General features: G+C 32.9%; 1 protein-coding gene across 1 annotated transcript; it reads left to right on the forward strand.

Annotated features, from left to right (window-relative positions):
• Positions 1–2838: 2838 nt before the first annotated feature.
• Positions 2839–4601, forward strand: LOC112092220 (cannabidiolic acid synthase-like). The gene has a single exon (XM_024167761.1). The coding sequence runs from the start codon at positions 3477–3479 to the stop codon at positions 4455–4457; it is 981 nt and encodes a 326-aa protein (XP_024023529.1). The 5' UTR covers positions 2839–3476; the 3' UTR covers positions 4458–4601.
• Positions 4602–12387: the final 7786 nt, after the last annotated feature.

The following is a 12387-nucleotide window of genomic DNA, read 5'->3' on the forward strand; positions in this document are numbered from 1 at the left end:
CTGTGGCATATCCTAGACATAATGCATATATGCGCATAGTCGTTGAATTGACACGCTTTGGGTAGCACGTCAATGAGCCAAGTGCTGGCTCATGTGACACGACAGCCTTTTGCCTGAGGCGCACGTAACAGACGGAGGAGGGGATACTAGGAAACAAGTATTCTTACACGCAATGGTCACGGTCGAATATTGGGTTTCCGTCCAGCTACAGAAAGGAAAAAAAAAAAAAAAAAAAAAAAAAAAAAAAAAAAAAAACAAGAAGAAAAGAAAACCACAAAATGACAAATATCTAGGAAATTACACATAAAAATTTAAAATATGGTATGAATTTTAAAATTACTTTACAAATCAGTTAAAGTTATTATTTAAGTCTCTCTAACTCTCTCTCTCTCTCTTAACTAATCATTGTTTCGTTTCCTTTTCATTTTTCTTTGTTTTTAGCCGGGGGTCAAATTTTTCATTGCACATTGCTTCACTCATAAATATGTAGATCTTATCCACGTAACTTCATTCATATGCTTTTTTTAATCCAATTTAGAATAAGACTGATTCAGCTCGGGCATTTCATAATCACCCATCTTATTCAATGCAACAAACTTTTCTTCTCAGCAACAACCACAATATTTTTAAAAGTAAACGCTTCTATCTGTTCCAATGAAGCTGTCAAATTCTATTTGATTATACTTGCTCAACCACTGCTTCAGGCGTTCAGCAAAAATTTTTAAAAAATAAAAATAAAAAAGTAAAATTAAAAATAAAATATTTGCTTACTCTGCGGCTCAAACATGAAATTTTCTTTCCGAAACCTCTTTCAGAATTGAATCTTTCCCATCTACCACTGAAAATTTTTATTAAGAAAGTATACAAAGTCAGTATAATATCAATCTCTATTTCATCATTTTCCCAAATTCTACTACATTTTTTGCTTATTATTAAGTACCAGTTGAAGCCCACGTGCTTTGCACGTGGGGAGCAATATGTGTGTTAAATTTTAACTACCGTGTTTATGTTAAAGCATAAAAAATTTGAATATGAAATCCTATAAATGGAAAAACAAAAATAAAGTTTAAGGGCAAGAAGCCAAAAAAGGGTAAAAAAAAGACTAAAATGATTAAATAAAAAAATTTTGAATAAAAAAATCAAAACGGTAAAAAAATAAAGTTTAAGAGTAAAAATAAAATAAGGGACAAAAAGGACAAAACAAAAAAAAAATAAGGCTCAGGGAAAAAGGAACTAAAAATAAAACAAAATTCAGGACAAAAATAAAAAAATGGTTAAAAAGGACTAAAATGAAAAAAATAAATAAGTTGTAGAGTAACCAACACGAAAAAATGAATTATTAATTATTATTGATTAGTATATTACATATTGATAGTTATAATTTAATATTAATTATTAATTGAGTAATTACTATTTATTTTTTATTTACCAATCATTTACTAATTAATTGATTATAATTAACATAATATATGACTGATATATTAATTATTAATTATTAACATAATAAGTTTTAGGGTAAAAAATTAAGAAACTAAAAGAGGAATTTAAACATATATATGCCTGTAAGGAAATAAAAAGAGAAAAAAATTGGAAAAGTATCAAAGCAAAAAACAAAAAAAAAACAAAAAAAAAAAGTTAGGGTGAGGGGTGTGGATTTCGACCAAAACGTAAACTGTCGAAATCCCAAAAAATGCGGAAGGGATTCACATTTTTTATATATAGACTAGGTGACGAACAGGTGTGAAGGTGGAAAGTAATCACGTATCGTGTTATTATTAAAAGTATATAATAACCCAAAAGGAAATTAGGAAAATTAAGTTTTAGGTTTACTAGCCAAAAAAGTTTTAAAAATGACTAAAATAAAAGGGAAAAAAACCATAGAGAGCAACAAAAAAAAAAAGTAGCAAAATTGATACTAGACACACATTTTTTACCAAGAAGTACGTGAACAGTAATGTTATTTTCGACCAAGAAGATGAAAAGGAAAAAAAAAAAAAAAAAGGGGAAAAATCAAAAGAAAAAATAGAGGAGAACAGTGAAAACACAGTTCATAAGGGGTGATTTTCAACCAAAAGGAAGCCTATTGATATTTCTATGTATTGTTATAGATAGATTAACCAAATTCCAAGCTGAAATTATAAATACAAATACTTTAAATTAAAAAAAAAAGTCGGTAAATTTAGTTATGTCCAGTCTCCACTAAATGACATCTTTCTTTCTCACCGTAGAATCGTTCCCAAAATGGCATCCATTGTATGAAACATAGTTAAATCAGGTTTTTTTTTTTTTTTTTTTTTCTTTCTTTCTAGAAGGATGAAATGGAATAATCATTTCCTTATTAAAAAAAAAAAAACACAAAATCCTGGTATCTATTAATTTAGCATCTGTTGTTGGCAACGTGAAATAAAAACAAAAGCATTTTGTTGATGTTAAAAAATCGATCAACATTCAATCCACCTGTCTGTTAAGTTCCGTATATTAGTTGCATGCCAAAGTCCAGAATTTGGCAAAGTTTGGTATATTAAGGAAGCAAACGATTTTTCTTAATGTTAGACAGAGAGTGAGTTGGACAGACGATCTGCTATATCATTTTCATATTTTTATAAATTCGTTGACTTTAATATTTTTCTAAAAAAAAATAAATAAAAAATTGAATCAAGGTTCAATTATCCACTTGTTTATTAAGTTTCGTATAAAAGTGGCAAAATACTTAGTCGCTCATGAAAATGTCAAATGATATGATGAAAATATTATTTTTTTTAATAGCCAACGGAGTCATCCCCTTCGCTATAAATTAAGGTGGTAATCTTTATCCTTCCACTCACATAGCAAGAAAAATGAAGTCCTTTTGGTCCTCTTTAGTGTTTGCAAAAATTATCATCTTTCTTTTCTCATTTGTACTGCTCGCTTCGGCTGATCATGAAGAATTTCTTCAATGCCTGAGCGTTCGTATACCAAAGTCCGTTGTCTACACTCCAAATAACCCGTCGTATTCGACTATATTAAATTCAAAGAATCAAAATCCTCGTTTTTCTTCTTCTTCGACCAAAAATCCATCCGCTATCGTCATACCATTAAATGTCTCCCATATACAAGCCACTATTTATTGCTCTAAGAAGCATGACGTGCAAATAAGAATCCGAAGTGGTGGCCATGATTATGAAGGCCTTTCTTTTCAGTCCAGTGTCCCATTTTTCATACTCGACTTCCGAAACCTAACTTCCGTTCGCGTTGATGCAGAGAGTAAGACTGCATGGGTTGAGGCAGGTGCGACGCTCGGTGAGCTTTACTACGGGATTGCCCAGAAAAGCAAAACTCTCGGCTTCCCTGGCGGTCTTTGCAGCACCGTTTGTGCCGGTGGACAATTAGGTGGAGGAGGCTATGGCTATCAATCACGAACATACGGCCTCGCGTCTGATAATATTATTGACGCACAATTGATTGACAGTCGAGGAAGAATTCTCAATCGGAAATCTATGGGGGAAGATTTGTTTTGGGCCATACGCGGCGGTGGAGCCGGAAGCTTCGGAATTGTAATTGCCTGGAAAGTTCAACTGGTTGATGTGCCTTCCACAGTGACTATCTTTGCAATCGTAAGGAAGTGGGAAAACAATGCAACAAAGAAGTTTGTTCATCGATATCAACGCCGTGTTTCCAAGATCGATAAGGATCTAAGTCTCTTCCTCGGATTTCAAACTTCGAATACAAGCGATGAACAAGGGAATACAAAGATTGAAATAATAGCTATCATCTCAGCCACATTCCACGGCAGCAAGGATAGGCTCCTTCCATTGATGCAAAAAGAGTTTTCCGAATTGGGTTTGCTCGAAGAAGATTGCACAGAAATGTCGTGGGTCCGATCCATTGTTACTTACAATAATTTTAGAGCCGATGACCCCTTGGAAGTTCTACTTAATAGAACGGTCAATTTCGACGCGAAGGCTTTTAAATTGAGATCTGATTATGTGAGAAAGCCTGTTCCAGATGGCGTGTTGAAAAAATTGTTGGATCGATTGTATGAAGAAGAAGTTGGACAAAGTTATGTCGAATTTTTCCCCTATGGAGGAAAACTGAGCAAGATTTCAGAATCTGAAATCCCATTCCCACACCGAGCTGGAAACCTCTACAACCTTCGGTACATGGCGTCATGGAAAGAAGGCGAAAATACTACAAGCACCAACAAACATCTTAGCTGGGTAAGAAGTGTTTACGATTTCATGACTCCGTATGTGTCTAAAAATCCAAGAGGTGCATATCTCAACTTTAGAGATCTTGACATCGGGGTTAATCCTAATGAGAGTGACACAAGTGCTTATAACTATATTAAACAAGCAAGCGTTTGGGGTACTAAGTATTTTAAAAATAATTTCTACAGATTGGTTTACGTAAAGACTTTAGTTGATCCAACTAATTTCTTTACCTACGAACAAAGTATCCCACCTATTATTCCACATTAAAAAAGGTTATTGGAAATGCTTGTTATCTTGTATTAAAATTGTTGTCTTTAGCTTTCTTACTTTGTCCCTTTTTGAATAAAGGTCGTTTCGTGACCATATAGGTATGAAGTTCCCGAATGTAAATAAAGCTCCCTTTTTTGTTTATCCGGAATTTTTATCTAGTCTTCAATGCTAGTTGCTCCGACAATATGGTCATTAAATTATAATAGGAAAATATCATTCAAGTATATTACAGTATTCCACTTTGTTAAAGTACGTATTATAGATGTAATGAAATACTTCCATCGGATATATACTACGTTATATTCAGAAAAATAATCTCCAGATACAACAAAGTCCTTTTCTGGTACTCAAAATTACAATGTCTATCTTTTTAGTTCAAAAACATTATAAAATGGGAAAATAATAAAAAAAAAATACTGCTATGGGTTCGACAATACCCTTGATTTTTGTAAGTAACTAGTTCGAAATATAAATACAATTTTTTAAATCAAGTTTCTGAATTTATGTTTATAGTGTGCAATCGGATTTAATTATTTCAATAACTTTACAAGAGATATCACCGTACTGAGAAATTTTAATTCATTTATAAGTTATTTTCTAGTTAATTATTAACGATAGTTTATGACCTCGTTTATTTTACCAATTCGAATTTTTAATTTCAGTTTTACTACAGTTAAAAGCTCTTACAAAAAGTAACATCTAACATTTTCTGCTACAGTGAAAAACTCTCACATAAAATTACATGTCAACTCAAATTAAAAATTTGAATCCACAAACTAAATGAGGCCTATCTGTTTCACAATAAAAAATTGCAGAATCAAAGTTCGGTTGATCTGTTAAGGTCAAATTAATGGTTATGTGAATTAAGTAACTTACGATTTGATAAGTAACGATTTATTACATATTTATAATGTCAACTGCTTTGTGGCCTATTTTTCTTTTAAAATTTATTTTTGTCAAGCAAAAAATAATATACAAACAAACATATGTTATGAATAAATTAAGAGCAGTGCTGCTATATTGTACGACTCGCTATTCTCGTGACCGGGTAAGAAAAAGAGTAAAGTTGTAAGTTTAGGTCTGACTAAACGAGCTGCCTTGAGGTCCGTCATCATTAGTATGGTCCCAGTTCGCTTAAGTATCTGTGCCGGTCTTGGCCGGCTTAATCACCCATTTTTAATTCATTTATTTTTTGGGGAAAGAAAACAAAATATCCTTAAAAGTGCATATGTCAAGATTTCTACCTCTCAATCTTGATTAGAAAGCTTTTTAGTCAAATAACTATACTAAGGATATTAATTAAGAATGAGGGGAAAAGTCCATAAATTCTGCAATTTTCTTTCTTTTTTCCCTAAAAAAATACCTTATGAATTATGTGTCGGTCTGGGCCGACCCTCATCCTTTTAGAGTCAGACCGAATTAGCTCAGTGAAAATAACGGACCGGGCCGGGCCGATCCTAAATTTTCTGTTGTGTCGAGCCAAACGACCCGAACTTTCACTTCTGAAAAGGAGATAGTGACATGTGGCTAATAACTCCACATCATTAAAAAGTTTTAAAATAACAATTTTTTTTCCGCCACCAATGCTTTTTATCTTTCTACGTTTCCAATTTCCATCTCCTCTCTTTTTATATTATCCACGGCTTTTGAGTAATAATAATACTAAAAATTCTTTAAGGGCATATTTATTTAACCGTATTAGAGCACCATATTGTATATAATATGATAATACAATATTTAGTGTGACTTGTATTTTATAAGCTAAAGTTGATGGTAAATTAATACGGTCTATGTCGTATTATTGAATACGGCTCATTTTTGACATATTGTATTGTATTATTTTACAGCAGATTAATGATTTATGCCGGAGTTTGGCACAGTTGGAGGTTAGGGTGTCGGAGCCGACTGAGGGGCACAATGCAAATTTATATTTTTTAAAAATTACATTTTGACCCCTCAATTTTTACAAAACTCCATTTTAACCCTAAAATTTTTACAAAATTACTTTTTGACCCAAAACTTTTTAAAATTATATTTTGATCCTTACATGTTTAAAAAATTATATTTTGACCCTCAAAATTTTTGAAAAATTACATTTAACCTCCAAATTTTTTAAATTTTACATATTGACTCTCTGTACAATACGTCATGACACTAAGTACCGTATCTTACGATGACAATATAGCACAATAAAACACAATACACTTTATACAATACAATACAAATTACTAAGGTCTAAGGGTACTAAAATACCTATTTTACAACTTTATAGGTATAGTTCCTTTCTCCTCGAACAGAAATTACAAGAAATATTGATAATCTAATTGGGTAAGGTTCGGCATATATATTGAATCATGTGTATGGACTATGGAGAAAGCTTCGGCATAAAACAGGTGCGTAGAAAAGTGGTTTGGAAGATGGGCCTCTCTTTTTTTTTGGGTTTTACACTGGCCATCTTCGTTCTTTTGTCGTTGGAGATAATTGCAGAAAGAAATACATGCCTGATGTTGATATCTTTTTTTTTATCCCTTTATGAACTGGGTCGTATGTCGAACAATGAGAAAAAGAAAAGAAATCACAACGAAGAGAAGAAGAAAAAGCAGAGCAGTATGAGGAAAACGAAAGAAAGTAAGCGACGTCTCCACTTTCTTGTATTTTTAATTGCAAAATAAAAAATAAAATTTAAAAAAAAAAATAGAGGTGGCAGTACACATAGGATCGTATTGCAAATGACTTGCGATAGAAAGACTTTCCCCGAAAATTCATTCATTAGTGTGGGTGTTCATACTTCATACTCCTAAAATCACTCGTGAATTCCATTATCTCCTCTTTGTGAAAAAGACTTTGTACATAATGAGAAAGTAATAATGTGACAAAGACTTTGTACTAGGTGCGATCATCAAGAGTCTTCAACTCACTATTCTCACACTAGTACAAATCGCGTGTTTCACGACAATTTTAATAATCATCGTCTAATCAGGAGTCGTTAAATATTAAAGGCTTTTGACGACAGTTTTTGACTGCATTAAATATGACATAAAATGATAGTTTTTATTTAAAATCGTCGTCTAATATGCTGGATGAATACGATTATGGTGTTATTACTCCTACATTAGATGACAGTTTTTTTGTTAATCATCCTCTACGATTGAATTTTAACGACGATTTATCTATGAAACCGTCATTGTTTGTAATAATCAAATATTACATATTACATCAATAAATGTAGTTTCACATGATTAATATTACAACAACGGATAAATTAAATTGTTCATAGAAACACATGTAAATACATGATCATTTTTTTTTTCTCTTTCTATTATTAACTTTTTCAACACATGTCTATTTAACATCTAAATGGACTAGGTTGGAATCTGATCATAATAAAAAACATCAGCCTCGTCAACGGATACGAAGCCTTTACTCACCAATGGAATGTCATTGCAGTCATCATCATCCCCTTTCGCTATCACGAATAATTCTTGGCTTCATGGGAACAACTAAGTACAACTGCAAATCTTTGGATCGGTTGTATAGAAAACTTATTAATATTTCACTACAAAAAACATGACATTCAAAAATGACCGTCGTTGATCCTCCTGACAAAATTTGTATAGTTGGTGCAGAGGATTAGACGACGGTTTTTTGAAAAATTGTCATTAAATATTATATCTTAGATGACGCTTATCAAAGAGATTTCTTAAATTTTAAATATCAAACCCTTAACCTAGACCCCCCGAACATAAACTCGAGCCGCTCTCTCTCTCTTTTTCTCTCCCTTCGTCGCGATTTCATCCAAATCGCCACTCCTCCATTGGAAAACCCACCTCATTCCGCCTTCTCCTTCTCTACCCATCCTTCCCCCTCTCTCTTTTGCTCTGTGGACCTCATTCTCTCTCTCATTTCCGGCACCGTTGCATTTCCACCGTCGAAGTCTGCGGGAAGTTGGAACATTTTTCCTCCGCCATTGTCAACATCATTCCGGCCTCTCTCCTCCGTCAACAACTTCCGAACAAGGCATCTAGAGGTATGATTTTAATGTTTTCATCAATTTACAATTAGTAGATTATTATATTAAATGTTCAAAATTTATTAGACGACGGTTAAGTATAGTTCAATTAGATTACACTATTACTTCTTAATTTAATTTTTTAGAATTTTATGGTTATTATTTGCTAGTTGTAGTTGTTTTAATTTGTATCATTCGAATATGTAATGTTTAAAAAGTTTGAATATGAACAATTTTTAGTTTAGGATTACAAATTTGAAAGACTTAGTTGTGATTTAATTACTTTAGTATTAGATAATTGAATGACTTGGTTTAGAATTAGATGACGGTTTTTATTAGTTTATTTTAAAAAATATTATTATTAGCATTGCAAAGTGTAATTGTCTTAATTTGTATTATTTGAATATATAATGTTTAAATGTGATCTTAAAAATTTCAATACTAGTAATTTTTTAATTTAGGTTTACAAAATTAAAGTAATTTGATTAGTTTACGATTGTATATTCATTCTTAGAAACATGCCGGGACCCGATTAGTTTGAACAAGAAATTAACACCGCACAAGAGTTATTTAGGGATGATGGCACTTCTGAGGGTGAAAATGCATTTGAACTTCGAAAAAGGCTGCCTCCCAAATTTAATCCGGATGATGATAGGAAATGAAGGGCAACCATGATGTGTATGGTTGCCCAAAAGAGGGATAATGGACAAAAATTTGAAGTTAAATTTGATGAAAGAAACAACCCCATTGAAAAAGTGGGGAATTAGCTTATGAGCTATGTTGGCGCCTTGGCTCGTGAACACGTGTCAATTACAATAAAGGATTGGAGATCAAAAGAAAATAAAAATAACAGAGAGATAACTTGGCACGATATAGTTCAAAGTTTCACTATTCTAGAGACCGCAAGGAAATACAAGCTTACATGTACTGGAAAGATGGCTCAGGACTTTAGGTCTAACCTATACACGACGTTTGGATAGTCCCAGAGTCTTTGAACTCCCGCAGAAAGTTAAAAGAAACTACCCTTCAATTATCTCGGAAGTGTGGAAGAAGTTTGTGGAGTACAGTCTAGTCTGGCTTGACAAGCCGTTTCTAAAAAAGCAGATTAACAGATTAGTGTAGAAGTACCCGCATGAGAATGCTCATGGGGGATATAGCAAAGCAGAAGAGAATTATGTAAGTTCCTAAGTATTTTTCTTCAATGATATTAATTATTTTTTGTTTGTATTGTAATCATTAATATACTTTTTGATTGAATACAGATGCAACTCCATAACACTATCGAGAAGCCGGATCAAGCCACTTTATGACAATTCATACGACAAAAATTGGATGGAACTTATAAAATTTTAGAATGCGAAGAGATTGGCAAATTAATTGTGAGTAATTGCTTTTCTTTTCACATTTGATGGATCCCTTTTTTTATGATTTATTGCTTTTCTTTTTAATATTTTTGTTCTTAATTTTGTAGGACCAATTTTTTGAAGAAGAGTCCCAAGAAAAGTTTCAATCTCAGGGGATGGATGATGTGTTGACTCGATCATTGGGAAACCCAGAACACTTCGGGTTGGGTAATCCTAAATTGTCAAGAAGTCAACGTATTTTAATTCCACTAATAGATCAAGAAGGGATCAGGAGTTGGTAAAGTTACGTGAGAGGGTGGAAGCAATTGAGGCCAAATGGGAAGCAATGCATTCACCCCAAGGCCATATCCCTCCACCTGTAGGAGAGGGAATTGAAACTCCGACGGTAGATCAACAATGTAGTGTTAAGGAGAGTTGTACTGTCCATACTACTATGCCACCGGCGGTGGGCCCCCTCATCAAGCTTTGGTGATGGTAGTAATTGCATTCTTCTAGCTCCAGCAGATGAGAATAACAATTTCTTTGTTGTTGCGACGGGGAAAGCATGGATGGATAGTCTCCCAACCGTCCCCCCGAGCTGTCAAGGAAAAAAAGATGGGAAATAAAGGAAGTTGAAACAAACATAAGCGATCACCGTTGAAGTAACCCAATCACTTCGAGACTTAATGATTCATATGCGGTGCACGATTAGCGCCAGTGGAACAATTCCGATTAACATGCCATTTGATATCACTTAAGTGGAGGATATGCAAATCTACATTACCATCGATGATATTGAATGGATGACCACCTATCAAGAACTTAGTATTGGGTACATTATGGCATACATGTGGTAATATAAATATCTTTACTACTTTTTCGCAAAGAATTAAATTTATTATTAAATGTTTAACTAACTTTTTCATTTTCTATGTAGTCACTTGTGAAATATGTGCCGTGAGGAGAATGTCCTGGGACATTGGGGTTTCATGTCCTCGATGCTCACATTATACCTTCTAGGTCAAGTGGAGCTGGCGATAAAGACCCGAGCAAACGTCATAGCTGCATTTTATTACCAAGCGGATCCCTGGCGCACTATCTTCGTGCCATTTAATGGAGGATCACATTGGATGTTGGTTGTGGTATCTTAGTTGCAAGATAGGGTTGTTTGGTTAGATCCGCTCGAGAAAAAACCGCGCCCGGACTTTAAAAGGATGATTGCTCTGTAAGTTTAGCATTATTTATTACATTGGAACAACTAATGTACATTATTCTCTTAATAATTTATTGATATTGTTTCATCATTTATTAGTGCATTGCGTACTTGGAAGGCCCAAACAACCCTTGAAGCCAATTAAGCTTTACTATAACAATAGTGGAGCGGTGGCTAATTCAAAAAAACCTAGAAGCCATAAGAGTGCTAAAGATATAGAAAGAAAATATCACCTAATCAGAGACATAGTAGAGAGATGCGAGTAGCGACTCTAAAGATCGCATCAGAGAATAACCTTGCTGACCCGTTCACGAAGACATTGCCACTGAATGTATTCAATAGGCACTTGGAAGGATTTGGGATTAAAGATATGTCACACATGCTTTAGGACAAGCGAGAGATTGTTGAGAATGATGTCCTAAAAGCATTAGATGTAATATGATATTTATTATTTATTTAATAAAAGAGTTTATTTATTAGTTTATGTGCATATATTATTGAATATTTTATGAATATAATTGAAAATTCAATTATTATTTATGTAATTTTAAGTATTGTATATAAGTATTATATGCGAGAGAATAATATTTAAGAATAATAATGAAAATGATGTTCGTAATGAATTTAATTAAAGTTCAGAATTTTTAATTAAAACATTACTAATACATGTCATTCTCATTTAGAATGGAATGGTGTTATCCGCACAATTAATATAGCGAGATATTGAATGAGTATATTATGTATAATGAGATTATGTGGAACCGGGACACAGACACAATATGAATTTTTGATAATTTTCGTTAAGTATAGAAATTCTAATTGAGTCTATCGATGGTCATATATGGAACGATCTTAATCCTGAGTTCTTAGGAGACCCATTTCTTATATTTTGGAGACATGATGAAGTGGGTAGCCGGAAATGTTATTATACGAGATGGAATCCATTCATTCTTGAGAAATAAGCAGATACATAATTCTCTTAAGGGTTGAAACGATACTTAGACCAGTAGGAACTCTGATTCATGAATTTGTTTTATGAATCATTGTCCATTAGAGAATCAATGATATTCAAGGATGAATATGTAATTAGAGAGGTTAATCAATTTCACCTAGCTCTAATTATGAATTATTTATGGAGTATTGATCTATATATAATGGCTATATCAAATGGAAACTTCACAGTTTGGAAGTAAATTATATCTAAAATTATGAGAGTACAATTCTAAGTTGATAGTGGAGTAACTTTAGAATTAATAAAATTAATTAATTAATTGAAGAGTTTTTATTAATTATTAATTTTATTAGAGCTTGAAATTATAGGTCTATGAGTCCCCGTGTCGTCCTTATAATCCTACAAGACAC

Source organism: Morus notabilis, unplaced genomic scaffold, assembly GCF_000414095.1.
Source record: "Morus notabilis unplaced genomic scaffold, ASM41409v2 Scaffold172, whole genome shotgun sequence".
NCBI lineage: Eukaryota > Viridiplantae > Streptophyta > Magnoliopsida > Rosales > Moraceae > Morus > Morus notabilis.